Below are 23261 nucleotides of genomic sequence, written 5' to 3'. Positions count from 1 at the left end.
CTGTGTGCCTTGCCCTGATGTCAAGATAACTATTATTTATTTTAAAATCATCATTCTCTTACTTATTTTTAACAGCTCTATTAAGATATAATTCATATACCATATGATTTACCCACTTAAAGTGTACAAATCAATGGTTTCTAAAGTATATTCTCAGAGTCGTGCAATCATCACCATAATAATCAATTTTAGAACATTTTCATCAACCCCCACAAAAAATCCCCATGCCCATTAGCAGTAATTCCAGATTTTCTCCCAATCACTAATTATTTTATGTCTCCATAGATTTTCCTGTTCTTGACATTTCATATAAATGAAATCATATAACATGTGACCTTTTGTGACTGGCTTCTTTTACTTTACATAATGTTTTCAAGGTTCATCCATGTATCAGTCATTTACCTACTTAAAAAATACTTTTTCACATATGTTTATCTAAATATATTGTTTAGCTTGGCATGTACTTATGGGTATTTATTTTATACTTTGGGTTCTAATAAAATATTGCTTTCTATTTTTATTGCTCGAACTTTTTCGTCTTTGGCCATTGCGAGATTTGTCAGTTGACTCCTATGCTCAACGTGCATTTTTGTTGTTTGTTTTCTTGAGTACTTCCTTACTTTCAAGCACTACAAGATATTCCAGGCTCATCTTGAATATTTCCTCCCCTGGTCCTAGAAGCTGCCATCTCTTCAAAGAGCCAAGGTTCCTTTTATTAACAAATGGTATTAGAAACTAAGATTTGGGCAGTAGGTATATCATTTCATACTAGGATGTCATTTCTTTCAGACACTCTCTGTTGACAGAGCAAAGGAATATATGTGTGAACCAACTTGTGTATAGATACACATCTATAAATATTTAGATATGTAACCATTTGTATCTGTATTAAAGCTAGATATGAGTTAGTACTGATGTCTCCAACTCTAATCCATTACCACATGGATTATTCTAGCCTCTTCCCCTTGCTTGTGGATATGTAATTTCCCACTCCAACAGTAAGAAACCTGACTCCCACCATCTACCATCCATTTACTTAATTGTTCAATAGTTTTATCTATCTATTGATATAGTAGTATCAGAATTGTTAACTGGTATTCCCACGGGATACAACTTTTTCAACTATAGTAAAGTGCTTATGTGTAGTTGCTTTTGCCTTCAATCTTACAAAACTCCACTTATATCCAAAGTTACTTAGGTCAGTACCTTTCCCTTCAACGCTTTCCATGAGTTGTTTCATTTATTTTTGAATACATTTAAATTCCCTTGACAGAGAGTCTTCATTCCTTTCTGGGATCCACCAACTGTAATTTGCATATATTAAGCATTTTTTTGCGATGTATTTTGATCTATGAATTTTGATAAATGTATAATGTCATGTTTCTATGTTTCCACCTTATTATACAGGTTAGTGTTTCTGCCCTAAAAATCTTCTGTGCTTCACTCACTCATCTATCCTCCCTTCCCCAAAAGCTCTGGCAACTACTGATCATTTCACTATCTTTATAGTTTTACTTTTTCCAGAATAAAGTTGGAATCATATAGTTTGTATCCTATTCAGACTGGTTTCTTTCACTCAGCAATATGAATTTAAGGATTCTCCATGTCTTTTTTTTTTTTTTGCTTGATAGCTCACTTATTTTTATTAATGAATAATATTCCATTGTATGGATACACTACAGTTTGTTTATCCATTTACCTACTGAAGTACATCTTGGTTGAGTCCAGCTTTTGACAATTATAAATAAAGTTGTTATAAACATCTGCATGTAGATTTTTGTATGGACATGAGTTTTTAAATCAGTTGGGTAAATATCTAGGAGTATTTTGCATATTTTGGGTAAAAGTCAGTTTTCAGGTATGTGAAAGAAGAACTAGACAGAAAATCAACAAGGATATAGAAGAACTCAATACCACCAATCAGAGGATCTAATTGACATGTACAGAACAATATACTTTTGGAATATTCACCAACATAGACCATATCTTGGATCATAAAAATAAACCTCCATAAGTTCAAAAGAATTGAAATCATACAGAGTGTGTTCTCTTACCACAATGGAATCAAATTAGAAATCAGTAATAGAAAGATAATGGGAAAATTCCCATGCACTTGGAAACTAAACCATAAACTTCTGAATACTCTATGAATCAAAGAGGAAATCTGAAAATAAATGAAAAAATCTATTAAAATGAATAAAAATGCAAGGATAACATATTTAATTTATGGAATGCATCTAAAACAGTGCTTTTAATGCTGACATTAGAAGACTCTCAAATTGATAATATAAGCTCCAACTTCAATATAACCTCTAGATAAAGAACAAAATAAACCCAAAACAAGCAGAAGGAATAAAATGATAAAAAGCAAAGACCAGTGAAATTTAAAACAGAAAAATAATAGAGACTATCAATGAAACAAAAAGCTGCCCCATAACAAGTTGAAATAAAAAAAAAAGATCAATACCCAATGGAAAAAAAAAAAAAAAAGAAAAAAAGCTGTCTTTTTGAAAAGATCAATAAAATTTAAATATCTTAAGCAAGACTAAAAACCAAAAAGATAGAAATTATTAATATCCGGAATGAAACAGGATTAATATAGACCCTGAAGACTATAAAATGATAATAAGGGAATAGTAGGAGCAACTCTACATGCATAAATTAGACAACTTAGATGAAATGGACAAATTTCTCAAAAAGCTCAAAATATCACATTAACCAAATACAAAATAGATAATTTAAATAGCCTTATAACTCAATAACCCTATAACTTTTAGCTTAAATAGTCCTATAACTTTTTAACTTTTAAGAAAATTCCATTTACAGTAGAAAAACTCTAGAAAAATAAATCCCCACGCCAGATGGTTTCACTAGTGAATTCTATGAAGTGTTTAAAGAAAAGTTAATATATATTTTAGGTAAACTCTTTCAGAGAGTAGAGGCAGAGGAAACACTTCACAATTCAGTTTATGAAGCAGGTATTAACTTGATAGCTAATTCAGGTGAAGGCAGTATATAAAAGAAAAATATAGACCAATATCTCTTATGAGTATAGAGGTAAAAATCCTTACAAAAATATTAGCAAATAGAAGTCAGCAATAAATAAAAAGAACTACACACTACAACCAAGTGTGGTTTAGTCCAAGAATGCAAGACTGGCTCAATATTTGAAAATCAATCAACATAATCCACTATATTAACAGGCTAAGAAGAAAAAGTAAATCACACAATCATATCAATTAATGCAGAATGTGCACTGGACAAAAATTCAACACTGATGATAAAACTCCCAGAAAAAACTAGGAATGGGGGAGAGGGGACTTCCTCAATTTGAAAAACAGCTTTTACAAAAATGTACAACTAAAGTACTTAATGGTGAAAGACTGAATGCTTTCCCCCTAAGAACAAGAAAAAGGTGAGGATACAAGGATATCCATTCTTACCATGGCTATTCAACATAGTACTGGAAGTTTTATCCAGTGCCACAGGCAAGAAAGAGAATAAAAAGCATACAAATCATAAAGAAAGAAATAAAACTAGCCCTATTTGCAGATGAAGTGATTGTCTATACAGAAAATCCCAAAGAATAACAAAAATCCCCCCAAACAATAAACAAAAAACCAAAGCAAAAAAAAAAAAAACAAACCCTCTTATAATTAATAATACTAGTTAAGTAAGGTTGTATTTAAAATAAACATATAAAAATTAATTGTATTCCTGTATGCTAGCAATGAACATAAGGTGGACACCTAAATTAAAAATAACATGCCATTTACAATAACTGAAAACAAAATTAAATACTTATGTATAAATCTAACAAAATTTATAGAATTTGTATGCTGAAAACTGCACTGAAAGAAATGAAAGACAATCTAAATAAAGGGAGAGACACATTGTGTTCATGGATTCGAAGTGTCAACATAGAAAAGATGTCAGTTCTACCCAAATTTACATACAATTTTAATGTAGTTCCTATAAAAATCCAGCAAAATTTTTGTAGATATAAATAAGCTTATTCTAAAATTTATATGGAAACCAAAGGACTAGAATAGCTTAACATTTTTGAAAAAGAAGAATAAAGTGGGAGGAACCTTTCTACCCAATTTCAAGGCTTATTGTTTATCTAAATAAAGATTGTGTGGTATTGATGGAGGGACAGACACATAGAAGAGAATACAAAAACCAGAAATATAACCATGCAAATATGCCCACTTAATTTTTAACAAAGGTGCAAAAGCCATTAAACAGAGGAAAGATAGCCTTTTCAACAAATGGCATTAGAATGAGTGCACAGCCATAGTTACTTTGGGTAACATTTACTAAAAAAAAAAGTAAACATGAAACTACCATGAGCCCAGCAACGGAACCCCTGGCTGTTTATTCCAGAAAAACAAAAATTTTGTTTTACTTCTTCCCTCTATTTTGAAGTTACACACCCTGCCATCCTTTTAGTAATTACCCTAATAATTTTAATATGCATGATTAACTCTAAAAAACTATAACCAATCTTTAACATCATCCTAGAAAACAAAACTTTTAGAATACTTAATTATGATTACAATATCCCAACTTACATGCTATTGTTTTCAAGAATTCTAGCATATTTCTCCCATAATTGAGACATTATTTTTATGATTTTATATGATTGCCATGACCTGAATGTTTGTGTAACCCCCAATTCATATGTTGGTAACTAATCACTGGTGGAATAATATTAAGTGGTAGGCCTTTGGGAGGTGATTAGTTCATGAGAGCAGAGCCCTCACGAATGGGATTAGTGCCCTTATAAAACAAGCTAGTCGGGTGTGGTGGCTCATGACTATAATTCCAGCACTTTGGGAGGACAACATGGGAGGCCGACATAGGAAGATAGATTGAGCCCAGGAATTCAAGACCAGCCTGGGCAACAAAGCAAGACTCCATCTCTTAGGAAAAAAAAAAAAAAGAAGTCTTAGGGAGCTTGTTTGCCCCTTTCACCATGATGTGAAGATGCAGGGAGAAGGCATCATCTTCTTCAAAGCAGAGAGTAAGCTTTCACCAGACACTGAATCTGTTGGTACATTTATCGTGGACTTCCCAGCCTCCAGAACTGTAAGCAAAAAATTTCTTTTGTTTATAAATTACCTAGTCTAAGATATTTTGTTATAGCAGATGAGTAAGATGACTAAGGCAAAAGTCATTTTTTAAAAATTTGTTCAGATATTTACCATTATTTTTGCTCTCCTTTCCTTCTTGCATTGTTGACTCTCCATTTGAGATGAGTTTTCTTCTGCCAGAGCATATCTTTTCCTTAAATGAGGTTCTTTTGGTGATAAAATCTCCCCATTTTCATTAGTAGTTAAGTGACATTTTGCTCTCCCTCATTCTTGAATAAGTTTGCTGGATATAAAATTCTTGATTAACAGCTATTTTCTTTCAGTACATTGAAGGGGTTATTCTAATATCTTCTGTTTAGATTACTGTTATTGAGAGGTTACCAATTGGTCAGACTGCTGTTTAGGTATGCTGTGTTTCCTTTCTCCAATATTTTAAAATTTGTCTTCATAAAACTGTAAAATTTACATTTGCCAAAATACTATAAACAAAAATAAAAGGTATATAACTAATTATAAAGAACACTAAATAAAATTTGAAATCTTAAAAAACCTCATAAAATCAGTAAGAAAGCATTCCAATCTAAAAATTCATAAAGTATGTAAATAATTTACAAAAAAGAAAACAGAAATGGTAAAAAACATGTTAAATGTTTAATCTTGTTATTAAGAAAGGAAATGCACATGTAAATAACAATACATTGGGAAAGAATCAAAATTATAATGTGAAGATACAGGGAATTGTGCATCCTCCCCCACAACTTTATTGAAGTATAATTAACAAACCATACAATTCATTTTCTGGTAGCTTGTAAGATCTCTTTTTCTGTATTTTATACTCTTTGTACTGTATCATGTAACTAGATATACATTTCTTTTTATTCACTTTGCTAGGGATTTCTTTGAATTCTTGAATCTGAAAATTGGCATCTTTCAAAAATTTTGAGATTTTTTTTTTTTTGGTCAATCTATCCTGAAGTATTTCTATTTCCTCATTCTATATCATCTTCTTCTGAACTCCAATTTGATTGTATTTTATATTTTCTCACTCTGTCCTCCATGCTTCTTAACCTCTCCATTGTTTTTTTCTCATTGTCAATGTGAGCTGAATTTCAGATGATTTCTTCAAAAATAATTTCGTCTAGCTTCCTAATTCTCTCTTAAATTGTGTATAATCTCTAGTCTAATCCATCTATTATTTTTAAAATTTTCATTATTATATTTTACATATCTAAATAGATGTTTAGTTCTTTTTAAAATCTGTTTGTTTCCCCAAATAAATGTAAAAAAAATTTTTTTTTTAGCTCTTTAAATACATTGCATTTGTTCAAATTCTGTTTCATAATACCAGGATTTTAAGTCTTTCAGGGTCCATATGTAATATCTTATTCTTTATGGTACATTAATTCCCATGTGTTTTTGTCACCTTTACCCCCAACTCCCATCACCCTTTGGGGACTAGGTTAAGTAGAATTCTTCCAGAAAGGATTCACTTCTGTCCATTGCTTGGAACACTTCCAATCCAGAGCCACACTGAATTCAGTTCTCTCCTGCTTGATGTTTTTCAGACTGCATGTGTAAATCCTTATGCAGTTATGATGTGGAGGAGAAAACAGGTGGATTAAAACTCCCCTTCAGAGCCAAAGACACTTGAAAGGTTAACTCTGGGTCAAAATTATTTAATTAAAAAAATGGACTGAGTTGATTCAGTGATCTAAATGCTATGATATATATATTGAACTAAAGCTATGCTAGAATTGCTATGCTCTACGCAAAGATCTGAAGATACTGTATGAAACTTGAACCATGTTATTCAGATTGTTTATTTTATGAGTTATAATTAATGGAATCCAGCTATCAAAAATCTCTTACGAAGCTATGAGATTTAGGGAAATATAAAAGTGGGGTGGGAACAGGGGAAAGATAGCAGCTCTCCTGTGTTGAGGTGGTCATTCACCCTGCCTGTCTCACTTGTCTTTTGAAACCTAGTGAACCACCTGTAATGTTGAAGTCTGGAAGCTGTGCCTGAAATATTGCAGAAATGTTTTACAACAATGTACATGTTATATATATATATTGCATTTCCTGCCCTATAGCTTTAAAAAATTGTGATAAGGTATATACAACATAAAATTTGCCATTTTAACTAATTTTAAGTATACAATTCAGTGGCAATGAGTACATTCACATTGTTGTGCAACCGTCACCACTGTCCATCTCCAGAACTTTTTCATCATCCCAAACAAACTTCCCATTCTCTCCTCCCTAGCCCCTTTTAACCACTGTTTTCTTTCTCTATGCATTTGGTTATTCTAGATACTTCATATAAGTGGAATCATACAATATTTATCCTTATATAATCTGGGTGATTTCACTTGGCACAATGTTTTTAAGGTTAATCCGTGTTATAGCATGTATTAGAGTTGTAATAATTTTTAAGGTTGAATAATATTCTATTGTATGTATATAACACATTTTGTTTATCCATTCATCAGTTAATGGATATTTGGGTTGCTTCCACCTTTTGGCTAATGTGAATAACGTTCCTATGAACATTGGTGTACAAATATCTATTAAAGTTCCTGCCTTCAGTACTTTCGGATATATACTCAGAAGTGGAGCTGCTGGGTCATATGGTAATTCTATGCCTAATTTTTTTGAGGAAATTCTGTATTTTTTTTCTACAGCAGTTGCACAATTTTACATTCTCACTAGCAATGCACAAGGGTTCCAATTTCTCCACACCCTTACCAACACATGTTATTTTCTGTTTTATTTTTTTATTTTATAATAGCCATCCTAATGGGTTGAAGTCGTATATCACTGTGGTTTTGACTTGCATTTCCCTAATGACTAGTGAGGCAGACGCAAGGGCTTGTCAGTTGGATGAATTGGTGGCAGGATGCAATCCAGAGCTTCAAGCAGTGTGGTTCCACTGGCGTTGCCATCTTTACAGGTGACTTTCCATCCCTTGAACTAAGGCATGCTATCACTTGGCTCCAACATGTTGTCACCATCCCAACCAGAAATTGGCACAAATGCTACTATGTCAAGGTTGTAGCCAATTTTCTTAATGTAAGTGCTGACTTCTTTAACAGTTTCCTTGTATCTCTTCTGGCTGATGGGAATCCATCAGCCAGAAGAGATACAAGGTTCAGTGGAATCCATTTTGTTAACACCAACAAATAGCTGTTTCACACATAGTGTGTAAGCCAGAAGGTCATGCTCATGGGTCCACCCATTCTTTGAGATACCAGCTTCAAATTCACCAACACTAGCAGCAACAATCAGGACAGCACAGTCAGCCTGAGATGTGCCCGTAATCATGTTTTTGATAAAGTCTCTGTGTCCTGGGGCATAAATAATGGTCATATAATATTTGCTGGTCTCAAATTTCCAAAGGAAGATATCAATGGTGATATCATGCTTACGCTCTGCTTTCAGTTTATCCAAGACCCAGGCATACTTGAAGGAGCCCTTTCCCATTTCAACAGCCTCCTTCTCAAATTTTTTGATGGTTCTTTTGTCGATCCCACCATATTTGTAGATCAGATGGCCAGTAGTGGTGGACTTGCCCGAATCTACATGTCTGATGATGACGATGTTGATGTGAGTCTTTTTCTTTCCCGTTTTGGCTTTTATGGGTGGTTTTCATGGCACCTGGGTTCTGGTGGCAAACCCATTGTGAAAAAGCCTCTGCCCATTTTTAAATTGCTTTTTTTTGTTGTTGTTGAGTTGTAGAAGTTTTAAAATATACATATATTTTGAATATTAATCCCTTACCAGATATGTGATTATGAACATTATTTTGATTCTGTGGGTTGCCTTTTTTACTTTGTTGATAATGTCCTTTGATATACGAAGATTTTCAACATTTATGAAGTCCAATTTACTTAGTTTTACTTTTGCTGCCTGTACTTTTGGCATCATATTCAAGACATGATTGTCAAATCTAATGTCATGAAGCTTCCTCCCACCCCAAGGTGTTCTTAGAGTTTTATAGTTTTAGCTCTGATTTATAGGTCTTTTATCCTCTTTGAGTTAAATTTTATACAGAGTAGGCAAGGGCCCAATTTCATTCATTTGAAAGTGGTTATCCAATTCTCCCAACACTGTGTGTTTAAAAGACTGTTCTTCCCCATTTAATTGACACTCTTATTGAAAATGATTTGGCCCTATATGAAAGGGTTTATTTCTAGACTCTCAATTCTGGTCCATTGGACTATATGTCTGACTTTATGTCAGTATCACATTGTTTTGATTACTGTGGGTTTATAGTAAGTTTGAAATCAGGAAGTGTGAATTCTCCAACTTTGTTGTTCTTTTTAAAAATTATTTTGGCTATTTGTGGTCCCTTGATATTCCATATGAATTTTAAAATGGATTTTTCTTTTTCAGCAAAAGAAGTCACTGGGATTTTGATAGAAATTGCATTAATTCTGTAGATTGCTTTAGGTAATATTATGTTCTTAAATCTTCTAAGAACATGGAATGTCTTTCCATTTATTTAAGTCTTCTTTAATTTCTTTCAGCAATGTTTTGTAGTTTTCAGTGTGTTTCATGTCCTTGATTAATTCTTAAGTATCTGATTCTTTTTGATGCTACTGTAAATGGACTTGTTTTCTTAATTTTTTTCTGGATAGTTCATTGTTACTATATAAAAACATAACTGATTTTTACATTCTGATTTTGTATTCTGTAAATTTGCTGAATCCATTTATTAGTTCTAATATTAATAGTAATAGTTCTATGGAATTTTAAAGGTTTTCTACATATATATGATCATGTCAAACAGATAAGTTTACTTCTTTTCCAATATGGACATCTTTTATTTCTTTTTACTGTCTAATTGCTCTGGCTGTAAGTTCCAATACTATATTGAATGGCATATGGAGAAAGTGGGCATCCTTATCTTGTTCCTAACTTTAGAGTAAAAGCTTTCAGTCTTTCAGCATTAAGTATAATGTGAGCTGTGGGTTTTTCACAAAAGGCCTTTGTTCCATTAAGGTAGTTTCCTTCTATTCCTAGTTTGTTGAGTATATTTATCATAAAAATGTGTTGAACTTTTAAAAATGCTTTTTCTGCATCTATTGAAATGATCATGTGAGTTTTTTCCCCTTCATTCTGCTACTGTCATGTATCATGTTGATTTATTTTCATATGTTGAAGCATCCTTGCATTTTAGGGATAAATTCCACTTGGTCCTGTCGTATAATCCTTTTTAACATGCTGCTGAATTCAGTTTGCTATTATTTTATTGAGCATTTTTGCATCAAAATTTATAAGGGTCTATAGTTTTCTTGCAGTTTCTTTTTCTGTCTTTCATATCAGGCCAATGCTGGCCTCACAGAATGAGTTAGTAAGTGCCTTCTCTTCAATTTTTTGGGAAGAGTTTGGAAAGGATTGGTGGTAATTCTTCTTTAAATGTTTGGTAGAATTCACCAGTGAAACCACCTGTTCCAGGCATTTTGTATGTAGAGAGGTTTCAATTTCCTTACCAGGTATAGGTCTATTTGGATTTTCCATTTCTTTGTTTCAGTCTTGGTAGGTTTTGTGTTTCTAGGAATTTGTACATTTCATCTAGGTTATTCAATTTGTTGGCATGCAGATGATCACATTACATTCTTATAGTCCTTTTTATTCTATAGAATAGTAGTAATGACTCCATTTTCATTCCTTATTTTAGTAATTTGAGTCATCTTTTTTTCAATGTAGCTAAATGTTTGTCAATTTTGTTGATCTTTTCAAAGAACCAACTTTTAGTTTAGCTGATTTTTTCTATTTTTCTACGTTCTATGTCATTTATCTCTGCTCTAATCATTATTATTTTCTTCCTTCTGCTAGCTTTAGGTTTAATTTGTTCTTCCTTTTCTAGCTCCTTAAATTATAAAGTTATGTGGTTGTTTTTGAGATCATTATTTTTTAATGTAAGCACTTACAGCTATATCAGCACTGCTTTTTCTGCATATCATACATTTTGGTATGTTATGTTTTTGTTTTAATTCATCTTTAAGTATTTTTAAATTTTCCTTATGGTTTATTTTTTTAACCCACTGGTTGTTTAAGTGTGTGTTGTTTAATTTCCACATATTTGTGAATTTTTCAGTTTTCCTTCTCTTATTGATTTCAAACTTCATTCTCTTTTTGGAGGATATATTTTGAAGGATATACTCTTTTGGAATAAACTTTTTATTATATCCATTTTTAAAAATCTATCAAGACTTGTTTTGTGGCCTAACACATGATCTATCTTGGAAAATGTCCCATGTGCACTTGAGAAGGTGTATTTTGTTGTTGTCGGGTGAAGTGTTCCATATACGTGGGTTAGATCTAGTTGGTTTATTGTGTTGTCCAAGTTCTATAGTTCCTTACTTATCTTTTGCCAGGTTATTATATCAATAATAAGATTCTGAGCCTGAATTGTCCTCTAGGCATGCATAGTGACTTTCTAAATTCCTCCATATATGTGGTGGCTTTTGAATGTCCTAATCCTGAAATGTCTGGCTCCCAAAAGAGGTAAAAGAGAACTATGTAGAGAAAAAAATAGTTACTGTCCTTATAAATCCCCTTGAAACACTTCAGCCAGTGGAAGTTGCAACAATGGCAGCCTGTCTTTGCCTCTGCACTTCTACAATCCAAAGCAATAATCCACAAACAGAACCCAGATCCCCAATATTTGGTTGATAAGGTCCTTATTGCCCACTGTGCCTCCTACAAACTGTCCTAGGAACACTAGTACAGCTGCATGCTAGCTGAAGCACTGGGGGATGATTAGCTTGTACCACGCTAGGCTTAAATTAACCAAAAGAAACCACAATTTATCAGTCAAACCTTCCCCTTTAAGCTGTAAGAATTTGAATATACTCTAAAGTTCCAAAATAGTTACATTAGAAAGATCCTGCAAGTTCAATTGCTGTCCAAGGGGAGAGACAGATTCTTGGTGCTTCCTACTATTGCCATCTTCTGCACGGCTCCCCATCCCCTCCCCTGCTGGCAGCCTTTTATAAGCTAAGCACATTTGGCATTGGGTTAAAAAAATAGAAACTCTTCAAGGTAGTAGTACTGCTAATGTGAATTATTTTTAAATGACTCATGTTGTTTTAATTTTATCTATAAAAATAATACTAATGGTAATTTGATTCACAGATATAAAAATTAGTGATATTTTCCCTTAAAAACATTTTTTTAACCAATATTAGTATGAAACCATTTTTGGCACTCAAAGGAAAAATTACCTCCTCCCCCAAAACAGTGCATGTGTTTGTTAGTTACATAATTGAAAGATGAGCTATTGAGGATTACAATGACAAATCTCTTTATAAAATGAAAACTGGCAATTTTTCTTTTTATAATTTAGCTATCTCTTATGATATAGATATATATCAGTAAGTCTATAAAGGACCTCATAACATTTCTATGAGTTGTGTGATGTCTCTAAACAACTGAGTAGAGATGATAAATCAAGCTAATGATAGAACTGAGAATAAAATCCAGGACAAATAATTTCTTAATGTATAACTACAGTGGTTGCTCTATTATTTTTAATGAAACTTAGGGAAAAAACAGTACTTGATCTCTTTAAAAAATTAGTGGAGAATAAATTATAGATCTAGGGAGGTAATATGCTATTAATTGGTGGGCAGCTCAATTAGCTACTGGAACAGGAAGTACTATACCTAGTTAAATAACTTGCCCAAGGTAACACTGCTAGTAAATGCTAGGATACGAAGTGAGAAATCTGATATTAAAGCTACAGCTCTTGCTCTTTTGGTCAAGATGGAAAAAGGTATCCATTGCTTCTCTCTCCTACTGATTTTGGACAGAATACAAAGGGTGACTCTGATGACTCTGAATGTAAATAATAGCAGGCAGATTGAGCACAGAAGTCATAACATGAATAACAGCCTTTAATAGAGCTAGTCCCAGTTGTGGAGCTGCAATACTGTGATGACGGTGGTTTTCATACCTAAAACCCAGAAAGAAGGCCTTTCTCTTGGGCTAATGGAAATGGAACAAGGAGTTCCTATTGTCTAAAGAGCTAAGGTGGATGGAATCTCTCCCTCTTTTTTCTTTTGACTATTTGTCCTGACAGTGTCCCAGTTGTGTAGAACTACATAATAACAAAGGGGGTTGATATCCTGCAAGAAACCTCTTCTGGACAGATGAGCTGGGATGAGAGCCCCTGAAAGCTGGAGACTGTGGGGACATTCTTAGAAAGGAGAGGGCTAAAGAAGGTGGATCCCCTAATTTTGTGTATAAACTGACACAAGCCCCAGGCTCATCCCTGAGGGGTGAATATGTGGAACAGACTTAAAGAAATATAAGGCTTTTAAAACATAAATATATTAGTTATATATACCAGTGCCCAAGCCTCAAACTAATTCCTGGTTCACGTGTTGGGCAGACCGTAGAAACATAACAAAGGCTGAACAACTACCACAGGTGAGACAAAATTTGCAATCCAAAACCTATCGGACTGATTGCTAAAACTAACTGACATTCTCCACAGGATTTGAACAGGAGTTAAATAGAATATTTTACCTACAATATAATATTCAAAATGTCCAGGGTATAGTCCAGAATTACTCAATATAGAAAGAACCAGGAAAATCTGACCAATTCTCACAGGAAAAGAAATCAACAGATGTCAACCCTAAGGTGAGGCAGATATTAGAATTGTCAGAATAATTTTAGGCAGATATTATAACCATCCTCCATGACATAAAGGTCAATACTTTTAAAATAAATGTAAAAGAATTTCTTAGCAGAGAAATATAAATAATAAAAAACAGCCAAATGGAAATTTTAGAACTGAGAAAATAGTATATCTGAAATAAAAACTTCACTGAATATGCTCAAAGGCAGAATGGAGATGAAATAGAGAAAAAATTAATTAATTTGAAGATAGATAATATAAATAATCTAAACAAATAGAGAAAAAGACATAAAAAATGAATAGAGCCTCAGTGACCTGTGACACATTATCAAAAGATCTAAAATTCATGTTATAGGAGTAATAGAAAAAAATATTTGAAAAAACTAATGGCCAACAGTTTCCCAAATTAGGTTATATACATAAATTTACAGATGCAGGCAGCTCAGTGAAACCAAAAGAATAATCTCAAAGAAAAACCACACCCAGACACATAATAATCAAATTGCTGAAATGAAAGATAAAGAAAAAATATCTTCAGAGTTGCCAGAAAAAAATCACACATTACACATAAGAGAAGAACAATTATAATGACTGTAAATTTCTCTTCAGGAATTGTGGAGCCGGAAGACAGTGGAATAAGATTTTTTTAAAATGCTGAAAGAAAAGAACTGTCAACCCAGATTTTTGCATTTAGTGAAAATATACACCAGGAATAAAGGTGAGATAAGAGGTATTTCCAGATGAACGAAAACTAAGAGAAGATTTTACCAGCAGACATGCTCTAAAAACTAGAACTCTCAAACAATAACAACACAAAAACAATGATCAACATTTAAGATTTACTATGAATCAGTGTTGTTTTAAGTGCTTTCCATGGATTAACTCATTTGATCCAAGAAATTTGCTATTATTGCAATCTGGCTTCAGAGATAATGCTCTTAGTCATTACTTCATAGTATCTCCCAACTTAATTGTACAAAAAAGTTGAAGAATATTAAGTTTCCCACATAGATGAAAACCATTTGAAACAGAAACAATGATTTAAAAAGCAATTTTTTATTTAATGCTGATCTCTAGAGATAAACATAGGAAAAGATAAGGCACCAACTTGATGCATTAGTTTACCTGAAAAAAATACTATTAGAACTAGGGTGAAACACTGATTTATCAACAGTAACCATAACAATAAACATTTTTTAGTACTTACTATGTGCCAGAAGTTGTTTTGGATTGTAACAACTTCATATAAAAATGAATAAGATAAGGCTCCTATTCTTAATGATTTTCTACAGATTGGGTAATACAGACAAGTAAATAATTACTTAACAATAGAGCATGACATGATCTATAATAGAAGCATGTAAAAAGCCCAAAGTGCATACAAAATACAAAGGCTGTAGAAAGAAAGCACCAATCTAATCATGGCTGTCATAAAAATAATAATTTTTAAAAAGGCTTGGAGAAGCACAAAAAAATGAACATTCAGGAAAAGATTCCACAGTTCCCTTTTGCACAACTAATGTAGATTCCTATCACTGTTCCAAAATATGTAAACATACTGTCAGTTAATCAGCAGTGCACAACAAGAAAAGACAGAGGAATGTGCTCCCATGCTGTGTATATGTATTAATTTTCAAAGCCTTCAGGATAAAGATGAGGGACTCATTCCAAAGTAATTAGAAGCAGCTCCTGCTAATTAATTTTCCACTCACTCAGCAGTCCAGTGCTCAGTAATTATGGGAATACAGAAGGGAGAAGAGGAATTAATCCAGAAAAACCTACCAATAAGATAAAAAGCAGTATTTCGATACTGGATCAAGAAAGTTATATTCAAATTAAAGAATTACCTTAACAGTTGCAAAGAATAATTTCTCCAGTTAAACTGTGAGATCCTTAAGGAGAGAATCATTCTTTCTATCCTTAGAATCCCTAATGGTTATTACGGAGCCTGGCAAATAAGCATATTATTGTTTTTCTGAATTAAAATTTTATTACCAAATAATTAACAAGAGATGAAGTTTAATTCTTTCTGAGATCAGACAAGATCAGGCGTGTTTAGGGTGGTATAGGTATATTGAAGTTTAATTCTTTCTTGACTATATTCCTTGTTTACTAGAAAGAGTTCTTTTATGTTCAAAAACTACTTAGTTGCATAGGAAAAAAGGGATCCCTTGATCTTGTTAGTGTACGTAATACAAGTAAGGGTTAAAAAAAAGACCAGTATAAAAGAATCAACTTGAGTTCCTTGAAGACCAGCATGAACTTTTTAAATTTAAAGTCTCTATCACGCTGCTTTAATTCTTTATTTGCTCTAACAAAGATTAAATGTTATACTGCATGTGACAGCCAAGGGAATACAGTAACTAATGACCAGTCCACATTCTCCTGTATTTCTGCTTCAAGTGACTGCCATTGATGGTATATAAACTCAGTACTATGTAACAGAAAGAATATTATGACTCATATTCCCTATAATTAAATACATTTACATTTATATTCATATTGCACACAGGATACATATATGATTGTCAATTATGAAAGCCTGAAATTATAAAGTTGGTGTGTATTTTTAGATTGCTCTGAGATCAACTGTATAGTAATGAACGGTCATTAAATCAACAGATTTTACGTTGACACTTTTATCTTTAAAAGATATATATATTGTCTTCATTTAGGGGATTTTAATCTAAGAGTTGCTAAAATAGTAGCAAATAACTAAGCGATCACATTGAGGATGTATGTCAATATCTACATCAACAAAGGCATAGTTTAAAATATACTAATATAATATTATTAATATAATAATTTAAATATACCAAGTTGCCAGGAATGAAAATATTATCAATATGAATTGAGCTTTTTTTATGATAACACATCAACATACTTATTTATAGATTGAAATAAAAGTTCCTAACCTTCGTGAACAGTTATTTTAATAAACTGTGCTATTTGATTAAATTAGTATTTAGCTACAATTGATGAATATCAATTGTTGATTAGAAACAATTACAGAAAGAATAACTTTACATTTTAATAAACTGAACTCTTCCCTGGATTAGGACTGACAAGTTTTTCCAGTAATATGACGTTCTCTATAAGTTTAACACAGCAAGCAAAATGAAAACAAAAACACAAATAAAAAAACAAACAACATGAGGTGTGGAAACTGTGCCTGAGATTTAGCTGGACAGATTACTAAGACTCTTAACTGTGGGGAAAAAAAGGGCCAAACTCAAGTTTTGTGAGTAAAATTTTTTAGATTTATCAGTCTATTGTATTGATTAGTGGTATGGAATTAACTTTCTTTGCAACATGTTGGTGACTTTCTTACCTAGAAAGCATGCCCAGAGGTGTAACATTAAGTGATCCCATCAGCATTGCCAGGGCCATCCCTGGCGCTTCCCGTTCTATTACTTCTTTTGTGGCCTGTAATTAAAGATTAAATAGCAGACTGAGTGAAATTAGCCAAAAAAGAAGGAAGTCAGAGTAGTAAAATCCACTTAAAAAGAATTATAAACCAGGCTTTCTATAAACCATACTTTGTTCCCCAAACATTTATCTTTTTTAAGGCATCCAGACTCAACTTTTTAGGGCCACTGAATGAAAGCTGAGGACCAAGAAAATCCAGAGAAGTTTTATACTGTATTAGTAGTCCTTTCTTATTTCTTACAGCTCAGAAGTACTTGAAAGAAATTTCATCTCACCTAATAACCTAAAGTCCAAAATGAAGACTCAGATTATTACTATAATAGGTCAATAAATTTTTAAAAGAGTAAAAAAATCTGGGCATTTTTCTTTGCCTATCACTTTTGAAATAATTAGTCCCTGAAAACATGAGATAATCTATATCTCTCCTACTTCTATGATTAAAAGTAGCTCAAGAAGTCATCAAGTCAACTTTCCCCATGTACAGGATAAAAGTAAAACTCTACATTTACCAGCTTCCATATCTTCAATATAAATTAACTATCTGATTTTTTTAAAAAAGAACTAATGAAATAATAGACTTTAAATATATGTTAGAAGTTTTAGGATACAGCATTCTTAAGACAAGTATAGTTAAACTTGGAATAAGCTAATGAAGGACAGGAAAATTTCATTTTCTAAGTGTCAATCAAAATAGGTATATAGTTCACTAGTAATATAATGGTCAAGATACATTTTAGGCTAAAAGTTAAGGGGAAAATACACTACTTAATCCATTTCTAGTCCTCTGTTTCTATAAATGAAGCAAGTTACAATAATTGGAAGCAATATGGGGAAAAAGTCTGCAAAATAAAGTATTCCAGTAAATAAGAGGAAAGGAAAACAAAATAAAAAGTAAATTATGGAAGAATATAGAGAAAGGTTGATATTTCAATATTTCATTAGAAGTAGAATGATAAATCTTAAATAAGATTTAGCTCTGGGCAAAAGTTGAGAACTTGGGAAACCAGTTAAAATGCATCAAATATGTATTAGATGCTAACTGTTTAAAATAAACTTTAGAATGCATATAAATTAGGTAGCTAATCCCTTATAATTATATATAATACAGGATTACCAGAATTGATGCAATCTATTGGTCCACTAAATCCTAGCATTATGCAATATTTAACAATGGCAGAAATTTTGAAGGAAAACTAAAAAAACAAAATATTTCCCAATAAAACCTGCTTTAAATATAGAGGGCCAGCAGACAGCAGAAAAAGAAATTCTTTTAATTTTTAAATTCTTTTATTATTTATTATTTTCTTTACCTCACTTTGGCTACAGAAATTCTCAAATTCCTAGATTTGAGAGTTACTACTATTTAAGGACACAGCTAAAAGATGTTAAATTAACATTGCCTAAACCCGATTCCTTATTTTCCAAAGTCAATCTATATGGTATGATTTTGAGGTCTCCTGAGAATAAATACTATTTCTATTTTATAAATTGTTTTATTGAGGTTTACAACTTCTTGTTGTAAACCTCAAATCTAAGACCTTAAATCTTAGTGTCTTAAAAATCAAGCAAGGGGATGTTATTAAGAGCAATATTAAAGGAGCACCTTGGATAGAGTTAATATTTATTTCATTACCTGCTTGAAAATGTCAAATAAGCAATGGTTGACATTTAATGAGTTTGAGGGTCCACACAAAGATGATGTACCACAAAGTAGCACACTTTATTTAGGGACAAGAAGGGAAATATCAACAGCTAGCTGAGGGGGAGTATTTGATTTAAAATTGATACTTCAAAGCACATTTATCCATTTAAATAAGCAATATTTGTTAAGCATCTACTATGTACTAGGTAGCATTTTAGGTATTGATGCTGGAGCAGTGAATAAAACAAACTTCTGAGTATATAAACTGTCAACCAGTACATTAAAAACTCACTTGACAAATTACATATGAGTACCTGCCTAAAAGAGATACAGTTTTTAAATTTTTCTAGATGCTCTGATATATATTGGATTTGGCTAGACCACTGGAGAGTGATCTACCTGTAATGAATGCCTTATTTTACTTTTTATAGAATTGTTTTATTGGGCTTTGTTTTTGTGATATGCAATTAGATTCAGTAAAATGGCTCAGTGAAACTCTTATTTACATTAGGAAGTATTTGAGGCCATTGTTCACCACATTACATGGTGGTCTTCTTTAAGATGACCTATAGAAGACATTTCCTCTCAAGTGTCATAACTAGGAATGGGTACTCTTCTGTACTATCAGTTTGTTTTTAAGTTATGATGCTTGTGAATCAAGTTATCTTTGAGAACAGAGACAAGTTTGTGGATACCTTTCAGTGGGCATACTGAACACAAGCTAATTTCATCTTATTTTTCCTTGTCCAATTTTTTACATTGATATTTTATTTCATTTAAATTGTTGTGTTTCTGTATTTGGATAAGCCATCTAAAATATTTTTAGGGTATAAGTAAATATATGGATGGATAGGTGGATGAATGGATAAATGTATGTATAGTTGGCCCTGGCCCTCCATGTCACCGGTTCTGCATTTGTAGATTCAATCAACTGTGGATCGAAAAGACAGTATTTGGGGTTCTGCATGTCAGACTGTATTCTTTGCCAAAAGCTCTTCATCTCTTTCTAAACATAATTCAGGGAGAACAGTTAATTGCTTCTGAAGATCATCTAGAAAATTTGGGCCTCTACAAACACAAATCTTACATATTTTAGAACATTAAAAAGAAAAATTATGTTGTGGTGATGCCACCAAAAGGCGTTGGTGCTGATGGTAGTGAGTTGTTTGATGAGGGGAGATGTCAGACTTTCTATAGGATTAGACATATACTGATATTTTCAATAGGGTGTTCCTAAATAATGCACAAATATAGTCTCTCACACCTGTATCACCTACATCTTTTCCATAAAACAGTAAAACCCTTCTATTTCCTTTTTATTTATTCTTCCTCTTCAGGTGTTTGGTGTATTAGAAAGATTATCATCTGTGAAGTCAGACAATGCCACTACACAGTTAATTCCTATTCTCATCGATATGGAATAGGAATTGGATCTGTTCCAGCATCTAGCACAGTGCTCAACATGTGTGTGCTCAACAAATATTTGTTGAATAAAGAAATGAATGAATAAATGAACCAATCTAGATTTGAAACGTGGCTTTCCTATGTAGTTGCTCTGTGAATTAGAAGAAACTATTTAACTTATCTGAGATTCAGTGTACTTGTGAATAAAATGAAGACACTAATAAAACATATCTACATCTTACAAGAGGGGGTGAGAACTAAATAATAGAAGTAAATCACCTAGCATAGAGTAGGTATTCAATATATGTCAATTCTTTCTATGCTTCTACTTTCTAATTTTCCTTATATCCTTGCAGTTTTGATCATATCAGTTAGAGAACAGGAATAATACAAAAATCCAGAAACTACCTGAACATAGTGTAGAACCAAAGATGAAGGAAAGAGAATGGAGAGCAAGAGTCCAAATGTAGGAACATTGGCAAGTGCCAGGCAAGAAGTAGAATACTGAAATAGTAGGATCTAAGTTAGGAAGGAAGCAGCCAAATGAGTGGGGATTGGAAGAGGACAAGAGAGCAATGGCTGAGTACAAAGATCTATAAGCCATATATGGGGAGGCACAACTAGAAGGTAAAGTGCAAGAGAATAAAACTTAATTTTAAATACAACAGGAGGGCATTTTCTCATATGTTTTTGGCCATTAGTCTATTTTCTTTTGAAAAGTTTTTGTTCATGTCCTTTATCTACTTTTTAATGGGGTTGTTTGATTTTTTTTCTTGGTGATTTGATTGAGTTGTTTATAGATTCTAGTTAGCTCTTTATTGGATGTATAGCATGCCAATATGTTCTCCCATTCTGTAGATTGTCTATTTGCTCTAATGATTGTTTCCTTGGCTGTGCAGAAGCTTTTTAATTTGATCAGGTCCCATTTATTTATTTTTGTTGTTGTTGTGATTGCTTTGGGATTCTTCTTCATAAATTCTTTGCCTAGGCCACTGTCTATAAGAGTTTTTTCAACATTTTCTTCTAGAATTTTTATGATTTCATGCCTTAGCTTTCAGTCTGTTATTCATCATGAGTTGATTTTTGTGAGTATTGAGAGGTGCATATCCTGTTTCAATCTTCTACATGTGGATATCCAATTTTCCCAGCACCATTTATTGAATAGGGATTCTTTTCCCCAGTGTATGTTTTTGTAAACATATTAAAAAATGTTCAATCTCTGTAAACATCAGGGAAATGAAACATCTGTAATCAGCAGGGAAATGCAAATCAAAACCACAATGAGATATCACTTAACTCCAGTGAGAATTGCTTTTATAAAAAAGCCCTAAAACAACAAATGTTGGTGTGGATGCAGGGAGATAGGAAAACTCATACACCTGGTGGTACCACAAACTAGTACAACCTCTATGGAAAGTAGTGTTGAAATACCTCAAAGAACTAAAAGTAACTACCATTTGATCCAGCAATCCCACTGGGTATTTACCCAAAGGAAAAAAAGGCATTCTATAAAAAAGACACCTGCACTTGAATGTTTATAGGAGCACAATTCACAATTACAAAGATGTGGAAATAACACAAGTGCCCATCAATCCATGAGTGGATTAATAAAATGTAGTATATGTATACCATGGAGTACTACTCAGCCATAACAAAATGAAGAACTAATATTTCCTATATTAACCTGGATGGAGCTGGAGACCATTCTTCTAAGTGAAGTATTACAAGAATGGAAAAACAAACACCACATGTACTTACCATGAAATTGGAACTAATCGATCAACGCTTACATGCTCATATGGAAATAACATTCATTGGAAATCTAGCAGATGGGAGGCAGAAGGAGGGGATGGGTATATTCACAGCTAGCAGGTACAATGTACACTATCTAGGGGATGGGCACACTTATAACTTTGACTTGAATGGTACAAAAGCAATTTATGTAACCAAAATGTTTATACCCGCATAATATTCTGGAATAAAATACATAAATAAATAAATACAGGAGAAAGATATCTGTCTAAATAATGAGAAAAATCCAAGCAGAAGAATGGTTTTAAGGATGTAGCTTTATTGCTTTCTGTAATATGCACTAGTACAATATAGTTAAATTGAGGTTATCTGTGCCTGTTCATGAGTAGATAGTATTTATTTTCAGTAGACTATTCATTATCAATGGCAAATGGACGCCATTAAAAGTTTGAACCCACTTTTTCTTAATCAGCTTTAAATTCTGTTTCCAATCTTCTTATACATTCTTAATTTGATTACCAAATTCTTTTTTTCCTTGAAAGATGGTAGAAATTTATATTCCTACTTCAGATATTAGTTTTTCTGAACTAGTAGGGTCCAAAATAATGAAGTTTAACTGGATTTAACTATTCTTTTTAAATACAATATTTGTCTTTAACTTCTAAATATTTTCTTAACTATGAAAGTTGCAGCCTCCTATGAAAATTCACAGTTATGATCTTTTTTTTCTTTTATCCTTGACACGTTGAAGATAACTAAAGTCAGAAAGACCCTTCAAAGACTGCTAATTTGTAAAAATGTTGTCATAAACAATGATTCTGTAACTCAAGGATCTTATTGATGAAATTCAGGTCCATTTTTTAACTTCATAGGAAAAAGGACCCTAAAAAAAAAAGATACTGCTAACAGGCAATGAAGTTTAAAAATGCATAGAACATACAATAGCTAAATCTAAATGTGTAGAAATTCCTTATATGCATGGTGACTCTGTGAAAAACCATTTAGTATAGTGCTTTTACTTATTTTTATAGACATACTTTTATTAACAGAGCAGAAGAATTCGTGTTTTCATACTCACATGCGTGTTACCTGACTAGGTAGATTTAATAAAATTTCCTCCTAACAGTTACTGCAGTGCCCACTACTGACTAAATAGTTTTAAATAACAAAGACTATCTTTTAAATACCAGCTAATGACTACTAATAACTTTGTTAAGCTATCAAGGTAAGATATGGTTAGAGCAGTGGTTCTCAAACTTTAGTGTGCATCAGAATCTTCTAGAGG

The 23261-nt window shown here is 32.5% G+C and overlaps 1 protein-coding gene and 1 pseudogene across 12 annotated transcripts in view; both read right to left on the bottom strand.

Annotated features, from left to right (window-relative positions):
• The window catches only part of GPHN (gephyrin), a 540339-nt gene that overhangs the window by 236835 nt on the left and 280243 nt on the right, over positions 1-23261 (bottom strand). For all 12 annotated transcript variants that reach the window (XM_069487828.1, XM_069487899.1, XM_069487867.1 and 9 more), the window contains one exon: positions 17081-17175. In XM_069487828.1, the coding sequence (XP_069343929.1) occupies positions 17081-17175 (95 nt within the window). The remainder of the gene's footprint in view (positions 1-17080; positions 17176-23261) is intronic.
• LOC138380915 (elongation factor 1-alpha 1 pseudogene) lies at positions 7947-8744 on the bottom strand (annotated as a pseudogene).

Source organism: Eulemur rufifrons, chromosome 2 (genome assembly GCF_041146395.1).
Source record: "Eulemur rufifrons isolate Redbay chromosome 2, OSU_ERuf_1, whole genome shotgun sequence".
NCBI lineage: Eukaryota > Metazoa > Chordata > Mammalia > Primates > Lemuridae > Eulemur > Eulemur rufifrons.
This window is presented reverse-complemented; position numbering and strand designations above follow the sequence as displayed.